Source organism: Gekko japonicus, unplaced genomic scaffold (genome assembly GCF_001447785.1).
Source record: "Gekko japonicus isolate JY-2015 unplaced genomic scaffold, Gekko_japonicus_V1.1 scaffold5122, whole genome shotgun sequence".
NCBI classification, from domain to species: Eukaryota; Metazoa; Chordata; class Lepidosauria; order Squamata; family Gekkonidae; genus Gekko; species Gekko japonicus.
The window spans coordinates 1-14103 of NW_015163773.1; the positions used below are offsets into that span (position 1 = coordinate 1).

General features: G+C 45.3%; 1 protein-coding gene across 2 annotated transcripts in view; it reads left to right on the forward strand.

The window, feature by feature from the left end:
* The first annotated feature begins 8744 nt into the window (after positions 1-8744).
* Positions 8745-14103, forward strand: part of COQ4 (coenzyme Q4) — a 29607-nt gene continuing 24248 nt past the window's right edge. Inside the window, exons 1-2 of one of the 2 annotated variants that reach the window (XM_015407928.1) lie at positions 8745-8818; positions 10412-10503. In XM_015407928.1, the coding sequence (XP_015263414.1) occupies positions 10419-10503 (85 nt within the window). In that variant the 5' untranslated portion in view covers positions 8745-8818; positions 10412-10418. Of the gene's footprint in view, positions 8819-10241; positions 10292-10411; positions 10504-14103 lie in introns of those variants that run through there. The other variant, XM_015407929.1, reaches the window with a different exon arrangement.

Sequence of the window (14103 nt, forward strand, 5' to 3'; positions counted from 1 at the left end):
CTAGCAAGGGCTGACCCCGCTTAGCTTCCCAGAGCTGACGCGATCCAGCTAGCCTGAGCAACCAAGGTCAGGCTCCAGTCCTTGTGGCCGCAAAAACGAAGCTTTAAAGCCTAGGGGCACTGGCTGGCACGGCACCCGCCGATGCTCAATAACACATCTGGAGGTGGCAGGGAGCGACTTCAGCACCCCACCTGGCTTCTTGTCCCTCCTGACACAAAAGAATACGTTATGAAAAACAAGGGACATCATGTACACTTGCTTAATATGGATCCATCACTGAGTCCGGCTTCTTTTCTTACAAAACAGGAGCTACCTTTTAAACAAAGGTATCCCCAGCCCGGCCAATAAGAAACCCTTCAAGTGACAAAAAATTGCCGCAGTAGTTCAAACATTCACAGAATAAAGACAATTATATGTTAGCATTTCCATGTTGTTTTAATCCAAAGTTTCTTTTTTCAACAGGTCAGGACATCAAGTCACTGAAGTGTTTTACGAACTTCCTCGAGTTTCAATGTTCGTTTCGAGGCATATCTTTATCAAAATTCTGTTTTGTTGTAATTCTTTCACAAAGCAATCCAATATTTAAGGAGTTGACACATTCCGAATGGCTAAGAATAGCTCCCAAGTTAACAAATAGCTCCTTATAAAAGGAGCTATTTGTTAATTTGGGAGCTATTCTTAGCCATTCGGAATGTTGTCAACTTCTTAAATATTGGATTGCTTTGTGAAAGAAAAAGCACTTCAGTGACTTGACTTGTTTGCATATTTGGCAATAAGAAACCCTTGCCTGTCGCAAAGCCTGCATCTTACATTGTTCTCCTGTCAAGCTTCATTGGCTTCCCTGGTGACCGTCCATTCGCTGCGATTTAACTGGTCGTCCTGTAAGATCTCTTTAAAAAGGTAAAGGTTCCCTCGCTCGAAAGCCAGTCGAGTCCGACTCTAGGGTTGCGGTGCTCATCTCCGTTTCAAAGCCGAAGAGCCAGTGCTGTCCGAAGACATTTCCGTGGTCATGTGGCCGGCATGACTAAACACCAAGGCGCACGGAACGCTGTTACCTTCCCACCAAAGTGGTACCTATTTATCTACTTGCAATTTCTTGCTTTTGAACTGCTAGGTTGACAGGAGCTGGAACTAGAGATGGAAGCTCACTCTGTCATGCGGCACACTCGGGTCTCGAACTGCTGAATTACCGACCTTCCACAGCCTGCAGTTCAGCACCTTAACCACTAAGATCTCTTTACCTGGCTCCTAAATGCCAGCCGTAAAGAAGTAAGGCAAATTTCTCTTGGGAGCCTCAACGGCGGTCCTGATATCAAGGGCATCTGCTAAGGCCCACAGACTGGCACAAGCCGACCACCAGCCTGAGACGGGCAGCTCATCCACTCCCGCTAGGAAGGCGCAGTTATCCCAGGGGCCTCTGCACTGTCTCAGGAACCTCTAGTATGGTTTCCCATTTCCTGAAGGCATACGCAACACAGCGTGGTTCTTAAATGTTTATTTAAGCCCTTCAAGGACCTCTGCTGCTTCAGGTGCAAAAGCCACAGCCTGCCGCCTCTCCGGGTAACTGTCCAACAGGAAATGAGAAACTGACATCAGGGGACTTTCTTTGATTTCCTGTTATAAAGACTGCTGGAAAGCATGAGTGCATTTGCATCCCTTTTAGCCTTGCTGATTGGGGCTTAATAGGGTACAGAACAGCTGTATTTCTTTTCCTATTCCAGAAATTTCCAATTCTTATGTGTGCACGCGCTTGTATCTGCGTGCACGCAGAAGCGGCCAACCGGCTTGGTGGGGGGAGGGGGCAGCGGAGGGCATCTCACCCCAAGCCTCCCAAAATTTGGAGCCATCTCTGCTCCACACTTCCTCCAGCGTACGCTCCCATCAGACTTTTGACAAGCAAAGACACATGCAAGATGGCCTCCAAGGACGGTCTTAACACAGGGTTGGATCCAGCCAGCTTTTTCACGCAATCTCATCCAGTCCCCTTTCCTTGTTACAGCCCCCGTCCCTTGCGGCTTTTTGAGTGGTAAAAGGGGATCCCCTCCTTCCCTTTTCACCAGCAGAAATGCCAGTCAGATCCAACCTGTGCAGTATCACATCAGCTAAATCAATCCAGAAGGCCGCCGCTTTCTCCCCATCTTACCCAGCGGGTGGTCAGCCAACAAAGGTTGCTGCGTCACCGACAGCGTCAGTTCTTTCCCATCCTTCCCTTCTACCATGACCGGAAGGAAGCGTATTTGCTGTCGTGGTGCAGGTCGCTCTAACGAGTTCAACTCTAAAGATACAGAACAAAGAAAAAAAATATCTGGTTTGTTTCTTTGCATTTATCATTCAAACTCTGATTCTGAAGCAGCTTTTCTTTCATTCAAGTGGGAAATTCTTCAGATTTTCATGAAACGCAGCACGATTTTATTTCATATACGAATCGAAAAGGTATTCAACATCTATCCAAGCCCTTCCTCAAATTATGGAAAAGGAATTAAGTATAAAGTATACAAAGAATTGTCTTTTTAAAAAATCCCCTGCGTCATTATTAACTTCCTCTCTTAGTTGTAAGATAAATTGATAAATACGTTAAATATTAAGCCCACTGTCAATAACTTAATTCAACATTGTTTTCCTTTTGCATTTTGTGTAGCTTGTTCCCTGTAATCTTTTTTCTATGTTTCTATGTTCTATAATTTAGAAGGTTCCTTCCTTCCTGTCTTGAGCAGTGGTTGTTCCTTTTTGTTCTTTTGTCTGAAAAATTAATTTAAAAATTATATATATATGTGTGTGGGGGGGATTCTTCTTGGGACCCGCAAGGTTCCATGCTCAGCTCTGCCCCCCATCTTGAGGTTACAGTGTGACAGTGGCGTGAATGTTCACAGACTACAGTCCACTAATGAAATACAACTTTTTATTTTATTTATTTTTCCAAAAACAATTTATTAGGATATAATAAGAAAAAGTTCAAACATATATCAAAACTTATACAATTATATATCCTTCCCTCTCCCCCCCCCCTTTCTCGGCTTCCCACAGTCCTCCAACCTCCACCCCAAATTCTTAAATGTTCTTCATATTTCCCTTTCTCCTTTTTTACATCCACAGGTAACTTATCCTTCAACTGTTATTCTTATGCCTTTATCTATTTTCTACTATCTTTTAATTTTCAATAATTCTCAAAGCAAAGTAAATTGTCCTTTACATCCCTACTTTTTATTTTATTTATTGACTGTATTTATATCCTGCCTTTTTCCCCAATGGGGAACCCAACGCAGCTTATATAATTCTCCTCTCCTCCATTTTATCCTCACAGCCATCCTATGTGGTAGTTTAGGTTGAGACTGTGTGACTGGCCCAAGGTCATCCAGCAAGCTTTCATGGCAGTGGGGATTCAAACTTGGCTCTCCCAAATCCTAGTCCAACACTTTAACCACTAGACCACACTGGTTCTCTACTGCTGAGTTCTCTACTGCTATTGCAAACAGTCACATACAGTGTATGTAGCTGAGCTTTGCACAGCTACCTCACGGGCCGAACCTCTTCCATTTCACTGCCGTTGGTTTAATTCCCTCACGGTTTACTATTGGTTGTTCTCAGTGGCTGTCTCTCTATTGCCACTTGAGAATCATTAATCGGAAGTGAGTTCTGATCCATGAGAGCTCAGTATCATTTAAAAAAAAAAACAACTATACGTCTTTAAGGCCCTGTGACTGCAAAACTTACAAAAGGACAATGCTACCAACTCATTATAGCAATCTTATAATAAGGCAGCTACAGAAAGGTAGAAATAGGGTCAATGATATTTACCAGGGATAAGTAAATAGAAAAATCAGGATGGCAGAAGCCCATGTAAATTAATTCAGCAGATAGTCTGCAGCAATGCCTGAGCGCTGGACCCTACCCATTACAAATTGCTTCAAAGGCTCTACTTATGTGATCTGCTGTATACATAGGGTTGCCTGCCTCCCAGGTGGTGGCTGGAGATTTCCCGGGATTATAACAGCTCCAGGCAACAGAGATCAGTTCACCTGGAGAAAATGGCCACTGTGGAAGGTGGACTCTATGGTATTATACCCCACTGAAGTCCCTCCACCACCAAAATCTCCAGGTATTTCCCAACCCGGAGTTGGCAACACTGCTTTAAGAGATGGGGGGGTACAATTTCCTAATCATCGTTATCCAGACTGCAAAACCAACTTCAACAGATGTCTGGGACGGCAGGCTGTTTTTGCAAGGCGACTTGCTATTCGTGTGCGCAAGGATGAACACTGTGCAATTTGACACGTGTGTCCTCCAGAGAACACATCCTCGAGCTCTAACTGCTACAGACTACGGGGAGTGGGGCGGGAGGCAAAAAATGAAATCTGTTCGCAGCAGACCCTAACAAAATATCAGCAATGCATGCCCCTCAAGAAGCTAAACGGGAGACCTGCTTGATCAGGGCAAAGGCTGGAAAACAGGGTAAGTTCCTGCGGGTACAATGGACTAAAGGAGAAAGAGCGTGCGTGAATCCTTCGGCAGTGAGTGACAACTGAGATGAAATAAACTGAAGCTCTATCAAGACACCGAGGCCAGCTTCCAGGTGGGACCTGGGGATCCCCTGGAATTTAGGGTTGCCAGCCTCCACGTGGGGTCTGGAGCTCTCCGGGAATTAGACCTGAACTCCAGGTGACAGAAATCAGGGGGGCTGCTTTGGAGGGGAGGCTCTATGGCAAGGGTGTCAAATATGCGTCCCATGGGCCGGATGAGGCCCCTGGAGGACTTCTATCAGGCCCCCAGTGGAACTGGCTGTCTTCTGCTTCTTATTCCAGTTCTGCTGCTGCTGTGTCATCGTAGGTTTGCAGCTTACAGATACACACCCGAACAGCATACTCAGGATTGCAACAGCACAGACATTTTGATGCAATAATTCAGAGCAAGAGGTGTCAGTTATCAGACACTGTTAAATAAACAAAATATTGCAAGAGTGCTAATGTTGTAAGCACGTTTTTATGTTAAGTAAAAAAAAACCCAACACCTTTGTGTTTGTGTCCTTTATAAAGTTTCTATCTCCGCTACCTGGCATTACATTTTATAACGCAGATGGCCCGGCCCAGCAAGGTCTCATTTACATCAGATCCGGCTTTCATAACAAATGAGTTCGACACCCCTGCTCTATGCCATTATACCCTGCTGAAATCCTACCCCCTCCTCAACACCACCACCCCATCCTCAGGTATTTCCCACCCCTGAGCTGGCAACCCTACTGGAATTACAGCTCATCTCCCGACTACAGAGATCAGCGGACTCTCTGGCACGGTGCCCCACTGGGGTCCCTGTCCTCCCCAGGCTCCGCCCCCTAATCTCCAGGAATTTCCCGACCTGGATCTGGCAACCCTAACCCCCCCCCCACTACATCCCCCGCCCGTGGCCGGGGGGGGGGCCGGGCAGCACCCAGGAGGCCTTTCGGGAGCCAAACCCCCCCCATTCAGGGGGTTAAATAGTGGTTTGATATTCGGATCTGTTTTTTCTTATTGAGATTCTAATATTCCTTATGGGGAATCCTTCTGGACGGACAGAGGGGCTGTTTTTGACCAAATTGCACCGAAATTGCAACGGAGCTGCTGATGCCTGTCCTTTAACCCCCAAATTTCAAGTGAATTGGACCAAAAGGTTCAGTTCTATGGGCCCCTGAACAAGGTGTCCCCAGCCTTCCATTGCTTGTTATGTTTTTGGGGGGGTGTTTCCATGCTTTCTCCAGAGCAAAGGATAGCCAGAAACACAAGAGCAAGCAAGGCAACCCATAGCTAAAAGCCTTTCAAAGCAAATTAAGAACCAATGCAGAGCCACGGGGCACCGTGCCAAGCCTAACAGCCAGTGTCAAAGTAGAGAATCCCAGCCAAACTGATATAATAAGGAGAGATGTAGAAAAACAAATGATGTTGTTCACTGAGGACAACTGGGAGATGCTGGAATGCCCACTGGATATAATGGGAGCCAAGAATGCCAATTGACTTGCATGGGCCCCATTGAAATACATTACAGCACAATTAGAGTTGCAATAAAAATGCGGAACGGATTTTCCATTAGGGTCTCTATCCTGTCCTTCCTTTTAGTAGATCCCTTTGGAGGGTGGACTCTGTGGCATTGCACCATGCGGAGGCCCCTCCCCTCCCCAAACCCCGCCCTCTCCTGGCTCCACCCCCAAAGTCTCCAGGTATTTTCCCACCCACACCTGGCAACCCTAGTAGGGATGCCAGCCTCCAGGCGGGACCTGAGGACCCCCTGGAATTACAGCTCATCTCTAGACTAAAGAGATCAGGTCCCCTGGAGAAAATGGCTGCTTTGGAGGGTGGAATCTATGGCACTGTACCATGCTCAGGCCCCTCCCCAAATCCCGCCCTCTCTCGGATCCACCCCCGAAGTCTCCAGGTGTTTTCCAACCCAGACCTGGCAACCCTACCAGTAGCACCTTTAAGACTAACAAACTTTATTGTAGCATAAGCTTTGGAGAAACACAGCTCTCTTCGTCAGATGCAATGTATGACGACCCTGTGAATGAATGGCCTCCAGAATGTCCTGTCCTTAACAGCCTTGCTCATAGGGTTGCCAGGTCTGGGTTGGAAAATACCCGGAGACTTTGGGGGTGGAGCCAGGAGAGGGCGGGGTTTGGGGAGGGGAGGGGCCTCAGCATAGTACAATGCCATACAGTCCACCTTTCAAAGCAGCCATTTTCTCCAGGGGAGCTGAACTCTGTCAGCTGGAGATCAGTTGTAAAAGCGGGAGATCCCCAGGCCCCACCAGGAGGCTGACAACCCTACTTGCTCAGGTCTTGCAAACTGAGGGCCGTGGATTTCCTTGACAGAGTCAGGCCGTCGCATGTTTGGAGCTTCCTCTTTTCTTGCTGCTCTCGCTGTTTCGTAGCATTATTGCCTTTTCCCGTGAGTCTTCGCCTTCTCATAATATGACCAAAGTATGATAGTCAATTTAGCTTCTAGGGAGAGTTCAGGTTTGATTTGATCTAGAGCCCACTTAGTTGTCTTTTTGGCAGTCCTCAGTATCTGTAAAACTCTTCTTCGAAGTTTCAAATTAATCAACTTTCTTCCTTCCAGTTTTCTTGATTCTCCAGCTTTTACACCCATACATAGTAATAGGAAGCAGGAATTAAGAAGAAGAAGAAGAGATTGGATTTATACCCCGCCCTTCACTTGGAGTCTCAGAGCGTCTTACAATCTCCTTTCCCTTCCCTTCCCCTCCCCACAACAGACACCTTGTGAGGTAGGTGGGGCTGAGAGAACTCTGAGACAAACTCTTTCAGGAACAGCTGTGCCAGAGCTTGTGACTGACCCAAGGTCACATCAGCAGGTGCAAGTGGAGGAGTGGGGAATCAAACCCGGTTCTCCCAGATTAGAGTCCGCACACTTAACCACTACACCAAACTGGCTCTTGGTCACCAACAACACATCCCTACCAACACTCCCTCTAAGATGTGGAGTCTTGTGAGCAAAAATGCTACTTTGTGAGCTGCTGGCATTAAAGTTGTGAGCGAGCAATTGGGCTACTGCATAAATCCATTCTGTCTCTTCTATATCTCAAATTGTTAGTGTTCCTTCCACCAATTTTCACTCCACCTTCATCTAAATCTAATCCATCTTTCTTGACTATGTGTTCTGCGTGAAGAGACAAGGAGATAAAATACATCCTTGTCTGACAGTTTTGCCAGTTGGAAACCATCCTGTTTTTCCATATTCTGTCCTAACAGTGTCCTCTTGTCCAGACTACAGGTTGCGTATCAAAGCAATCAGATGCTGTGGCGCCCCCATTTCTTGTACAACTAACCTCAGCTTTACGTGTTCCACACAGTCAAAAGCTTTGCTGTAATCTATGAAACACAAGCTGATTTTCTTCTGAAATTCTCTGTATGCTTCAGTAACCAATGTAAATTTGTAATGTGATCTCTAGCACCTGTTCCTTTTCTGAATCCAGCTTGGACATCTGGCATTTCTCATTCCATATATGGTAGCAGTCTTTGTTGTAACATTTTTGAGCATCACTTTAGTTGTGTGAAATATTGATGCAATGGTCCGATAGTTGCTGCAGTCTTTGACGTCTCATTTTTTCAGAACTGGAATGTAAATTGAACATTTCCAGTCTGTGGGCCATTGTTTTATTTTCCATATTTCTTGGCACAATCTTGTTAAGATTTTGATTAACTCCGTGGCTTGGAATAGCTTTATTGGTATCTGTTTACTGTGAACCTGTTTACTTGGAAGTAAATGCCACAAAATAGGCTTACTCGATTTCAAGTGAGTGTGAAGTGTTTTATCCGCATTGGTATCATGGGGAGATATGAGTTTACGTTTCTCACCTATTAAAATCCAAAAGACTTCAAAGAGTATATTTTATTAATTTTACAGCTGAGGTGCAGAAAGCCCTTTGCTATTTAAGCAAAACAAAAATTAGGGGAAATAATTTTGCATGTGGCTTAATCATAAAGGAACATAGTATTCTAAAATTATTAATTTTTTTAGAGGCCATAGTGTAGTGGATGAGAGACTAAAAGCCATGATCCTGGAAGTCTCCAATTCAAATGTCACTTCTGCCATGAATTCACTCAGTGGCCTTGGTGAAGCCACTTCTCTCAACCTCCCATCTGCACTATGTAGGTAATAGTACTGGCCTCCCTTGCAGGGCTGTTGTGCTGAAGTGATGTATGTGAAGCATTTCAAACACTGAAAGTCCTATACAAATGTTATTATTTCCTTTGCATAGGGAATATTTCATAAGAGACCTGAACAGGAATGATCCATTGAAGAATTCCTGGATTTTCCCGTTAGACTTACTCAACAAGGTTATTCATGAATGGTAGCGCGGGAGGGGGAAGGGACCATCTAATTAAACTGCTTATGTTTTTAGAAGTGAAGCCTTGCTAACATGTTCCCCAAAGCCCCATCTGCCTGCATTCAATTCCAGGAAGATCAAGGGTTGTTGTTTTTTGTTTTGGGTGGTGGTTGTTTTTTATTGAATGAATGTTATGTTAATTTAGGAACCTAATCCTGTTTATGTATGCGCGGAAATCAGTACTAATCTGTTCAAGTGGGTGTGCCCCCCCCCTCAGCCGACAAGCTGACTGGTTGACTTTGAGCCAATTGACTCATTTGGAAGGAATGACGGATAAAAATACAAGGGGGTGGATGCCCATCATAAGCTTTGCAGCTTCACTGTGCCTGGAACCGGGTTGCGCGTTTGAAACCTGCCCCTGTGCACGTTTTACACTTTGGAAGGAAATTCCACAGATTTGCTGGGTCTTCTGAATAAATATTTGCATCGCTAGCACCTGACAATCTTAAATAATGTTAATGGGGAGGGCGATTGCATTATATGGGGCGAACTCTCAAAAGAGTTTCGAGCGTAATCCAACCCGGACACAACTCCTCCGCCTCGATCTGACTCTAGGCTTGCATCTTATTGCATTTAATGAGGCTTTGTTGTGTATAGGATTGTAAGCCAATGTTCCCTCTAAACTGGAGTCTCGTGAGCAAAAATCCTACTCTGTGAGCCACTGGCATTAAATTTGTGAGCGAGCAATTGGGCTACTGCATAAATTAGCTTGCTCTGGAGCCATCCTTCCTGAGCGAAGACAACAATGTGTGAGCCAGAGGCTAAGAAACTGTGAGCTAGCTCACACTAACTCAGCTTAGCAGGGGTCATTTCCTGCAGGAGCGCACAGGAGCGGAGCTCCGGCAGTAAAGAGCCCAGGGGGCGGGCACATGCAACAAGCCCCACCCCCTGCTCCCAGCAGCCCTCAGTCAGAGCAAGAAGCAGCCAGGTAAGTTGCAGAGCTCCCCCAGACCCCCGGTCCAAAACCGTCCAGTGGCACCTGTAAGACCAATTTTTATTCAGGTACAAGCTCTCCCTCCTCTGCGAGGACAGATCTGCACGTTCCCCCCTACCCAATAGCTAGCAATCCAAAACAGTCCAGTGGAGCCTGAGCGGTGGGTGTTGCCTTCTGACACACTTCCAGTAATGTCAGGGGGTGTGGCATATGCAAATAAGTTATGCTAATGAGTTATGCTAATTAGTTCCTGCACCTCTTTTTCTATTAAATTACCCCTGCAGTTTAGAGGGAACACTACAGTCATCATTTGCACACTTGAGGCAGATCATAGAGTAACCTACTAAATGGCTGAATTGACACGCTATCATGTACCGATCTTGAGCTGGCACTAGATGGCGCTCGCCCACCCTCTGGCTGGGGCGGCTCTGTTCAGTTCCCGTCGTGCTGCGAGCTTTGCGGGTGGTGTAGGAGATGCGGCTTGGAATAGTAAGGAGGAGTTTGCCCAGAATTCCCTGGTTACAATACTCTGCATTTGAAACCAGTAGGAATTGAATGCAAGTTTAAAATTCATGTCTCAATCCCTCTGATTCCCTTTCTTGCCTTTAGGAAGAAGATGGTGTTCTTGCTGAGAAGGACTCGGAAAGTCCTGCCTTGTGTAATAAACTTCAGAAAGGTTCTTGGTTCCTGCTTGGTCGCAGGCAAGTGACTTTGTTTCTCTCCCTCACCCTACCCCCTCCCCGAAAAGTTTCTTCCCCTGTCTTCCCCCGTCCCCGCCCTTGTGTTTATCCAGCTTGCAGAGCTGAAAAAAGTAAAGGAAAAGTGCAGAGGAGTGCAACCAAGATGATGAGGGGGTTGGAGCCCCCTCTGAGGAAGGTGTCAGGGGACTTTTCAGTTTACAGAATAGATGGCTACTGGAGGGGGGAGGAGACCGTGAGAGAGGTTTATAAAATTATGCAAGGGGTGGAGAGAGATGACACAGGTACTAGAACACGAGGGCATCCAGTGAAGCTGATAGGCAGTAGGTTCAAGACGGACAAAAGGAAATACTACTTTACACAGAACAAAGTTTGTCCAGTGGCACCTTAAGGCCAACAGGGTTTTTTCAAGGTATAAGCTGTCGTGTGCATGCACACTTCTTCAGATACAATGAAATGGGAATGACCAGTTCAAACATTTTGGCAGAAGTTGAGAGCACTAAATTAGCATACAGCACAATGAAGATGTTTATCAGATTAAAGGACCAAACAGGAATAACAAATTTAGTTCATATGGTTCGAATAAAACCAAATACCTTAAATGGCATATCAGTAAAATACACGATGTGATGAATTATGAGCAAGAAGGCATTACAGAGACAACAAAATAAGGCTGATCATACAAAAAGTTTGTGTTTGTCTTTGACTGCTTCAGCCAAGAATTCTTGCAAGAAACAACAAATATACAGAAAGGTAGAAAGAGAAAGTCCCAAAAATTTCAGTGTGTCTCACTCCAGTTGTATTGTAATATCATATTCCAACTTGACATGCATTCATCATGGAGTGGGCTCATATAGTTCCTGGAAAATCCAAACATTCTTGAATTCCATAAGCCATAGAGACGTGTAGTCCAGATGCAAGCTGCCGCGTTTCGAATAATTCTTTTTCAAAACCAATAGGCTATAGTGGGACTAAATACAAATTCAAGACATACACAAATGAGGATAAACAATCATACAATATGTATAAATTGCATAGAAACATAATATAAAACAGCAGGAAGACTCACCCCAATCTCAGTAGAAGCACATACAAAAGCGAGTATATTCAGTCATAAAGGATCATGGGTCCTTATCCTACCATGTGTTGCACCATAATTTATATCTATTGTCAGGCTGCAGCAACACAGGTCAAGTAGTTAAAGGTCTTACTACTCTAATTAAATCAGGAAAAAGGAAGACAGGCTGCCATCGTACAGGTCTAGCAATTAGAAAAGGTAAAGGTTCCCTTGCTCGAAAGCCAGTCGAATCTGACTCATCTCTGTTTCAAAGCCGAAGAGCCAGCGCTGTCCGAAGACATTTCCGTGGTCATGTGGCCAGCATGACTAAACACCAAGGCGGACTGAACGCAATTAGAACCTAGCTGCTAAAGTAAATATATTTAGAGAAGAATATCAGGTTGCAATTGCACAGCTCCAGTAATTTGAAAACTTATTGCGAATTAATATAGGATGTAAAATCCATGCTTTGATTCATACGAAAAGGATGATATGTTTTTAATTCATAAATGAATCTAGTTTCCTTTTGTAATATATCTGTTCAGCATTTGAAAAGGCTTATTTGGATGGCAGTATAGAATTATAAACGTCATCTCTTTCATATTGTGGCCTGCCTGTATGTAATGCCCAACCACTGGTGAATTTTCAACAGCATTATTCACTCTTGACCGATGCTCCAGCACCCGAGTCCTAATTGCCCTAGTCGTCATCCCAACATGTTTTAGCCCACATTGACAAACAGAAAGATAAACTGCATTTTTTGTAGAACAGGTTGCAGTAAAATTAAATTTAAACATAATCCCTGTGTCTTTATCAGTATAGCTAGTGCCTTCTACCATATGCTGACAAGCCTTGCAGTGTCTACACTTTAGAAACCCTTTTGGATTAGTTGCAGCTGTGCTGCCCTTAAAGAAATCAGATCAAACTAAAGCATTTCTCAGGTTTTTTCCTCTGCGTAAAACTGTATATGATGGCAACTGACAGCCTGGTATATGAGAAACTGTATGCCAGTGTCTAAAGATTGATCTTCTAATTTGGTTAGAAATGCTAGAATGTCGAAAGCCACATGTAATTCTTCCTGTAGATTTTCTATTTTTATATTTCAATAACTCCTCCCTGGCTACATGCTCTGCCTGGGCTCTAGCTTGTTCGAGTGTCCTGAATTGATAACCTACACACACACACACACACAAAGCCTTTATTGGCATGAAAGCACAAAACATCATGGAACTACGGGAAAATACTAAGATGCATCAGTCACACTTGGCTATTCAAGCCTCGTCTTCTGATTGCATAATATAAAATTTTTGCAACAGCCTCCATTATTTCACAATTAGAATGGAACAGAAGAAAGTGAACAATTGAGTCATCAGAATGCCAGCTCTTACCTTCTAAGGTAAAGGTTCCCTTGCTCGAAAGCCAGTCAAATCCGACTCTAGGGTTGCGGTGCTCATCTCCGTTTCAAAGCTGAAGAGCCAGCGCTGTCCGAAGACGTCTCCGTGGTCATGTGGCTGGCATGACTAGACGCTGAGGCACACGAAAAGCTGTTGCCTTCCCACTGAAGTGGTACCTATTTATCTACTTGCGATTTCTTGCTTTCGAACTGCTAGGTTGGCAGGAGCTGGAGCTAGAGACGGGAGCTCACTCCATCATGCGGCACCCGGGTCTCGAACTGCTGAACTACTGACCTTCCACAGCCTGCAGTTCAGTGTCTTAACCACTTGAGCCACCGCAGCTCCATTACCTTCTAGAAGTGGAGTAATAAAACGAGATTGGATATCCCTATAGAGCGGGCAATGAAGTATGTTGTGTAGTGGATTCTACATCTTTTAGAGAGCAAGGACAAAGTCTGTCTGCATATGGTATCTGGCGGTGCCTCCCTAAAAGCACTTCTGATGGCAGAACATGAAAGCGTGCAAGCATGTATGCTCTGCGATGATGTGGGGCTGTTAAACTTGACAGATACTTCGCAGTAGAGCCCATGTCAAAAGTCCCCAACCTACTTGGGAATGGATAACCTCTTTCCATGAATTGTCAAACATGGGCAATGCTAAAGAAATCGGGAAGCTAGTTTTTCTCCGTGCATACCGCATGGCTATCGCTAGAAATTCTTGTTCTCAAACAGAGTAGTCCGCACTAGCGTCGTCATCACCGACATTGGTGAAGAGCACACAACATTCCCTTGCTTGGTGCTGCTAACCCTTTGCAAAATTCATTGTATCTAAAGCTCGTTCAGCATCGGCGGGCTGCTGGAAGTTGACATAGGCGTAGCCGAGGGAGCGCCGGGTGATCATGTCCCTGCAGACGCGGATGGAGAGGATGGGCCCGGCGGGGCTGAACTTCTCGTAGAGCATGGCTTTGGTTACATCGGGGTGCAGGTCCCCCACGTAGAGCGAGGCCATCGGGTAGCTGGGGGCGCTGGGGTTCATGCTGGCGGGGGGACAGGGAGGGGGGACGAGGCGGCAGGGCAGACTCGCGAGCGCCGAGCATGAAAACTCTGATGATGATGATGATGATGATGATGATGATGATGATGATGATGATGA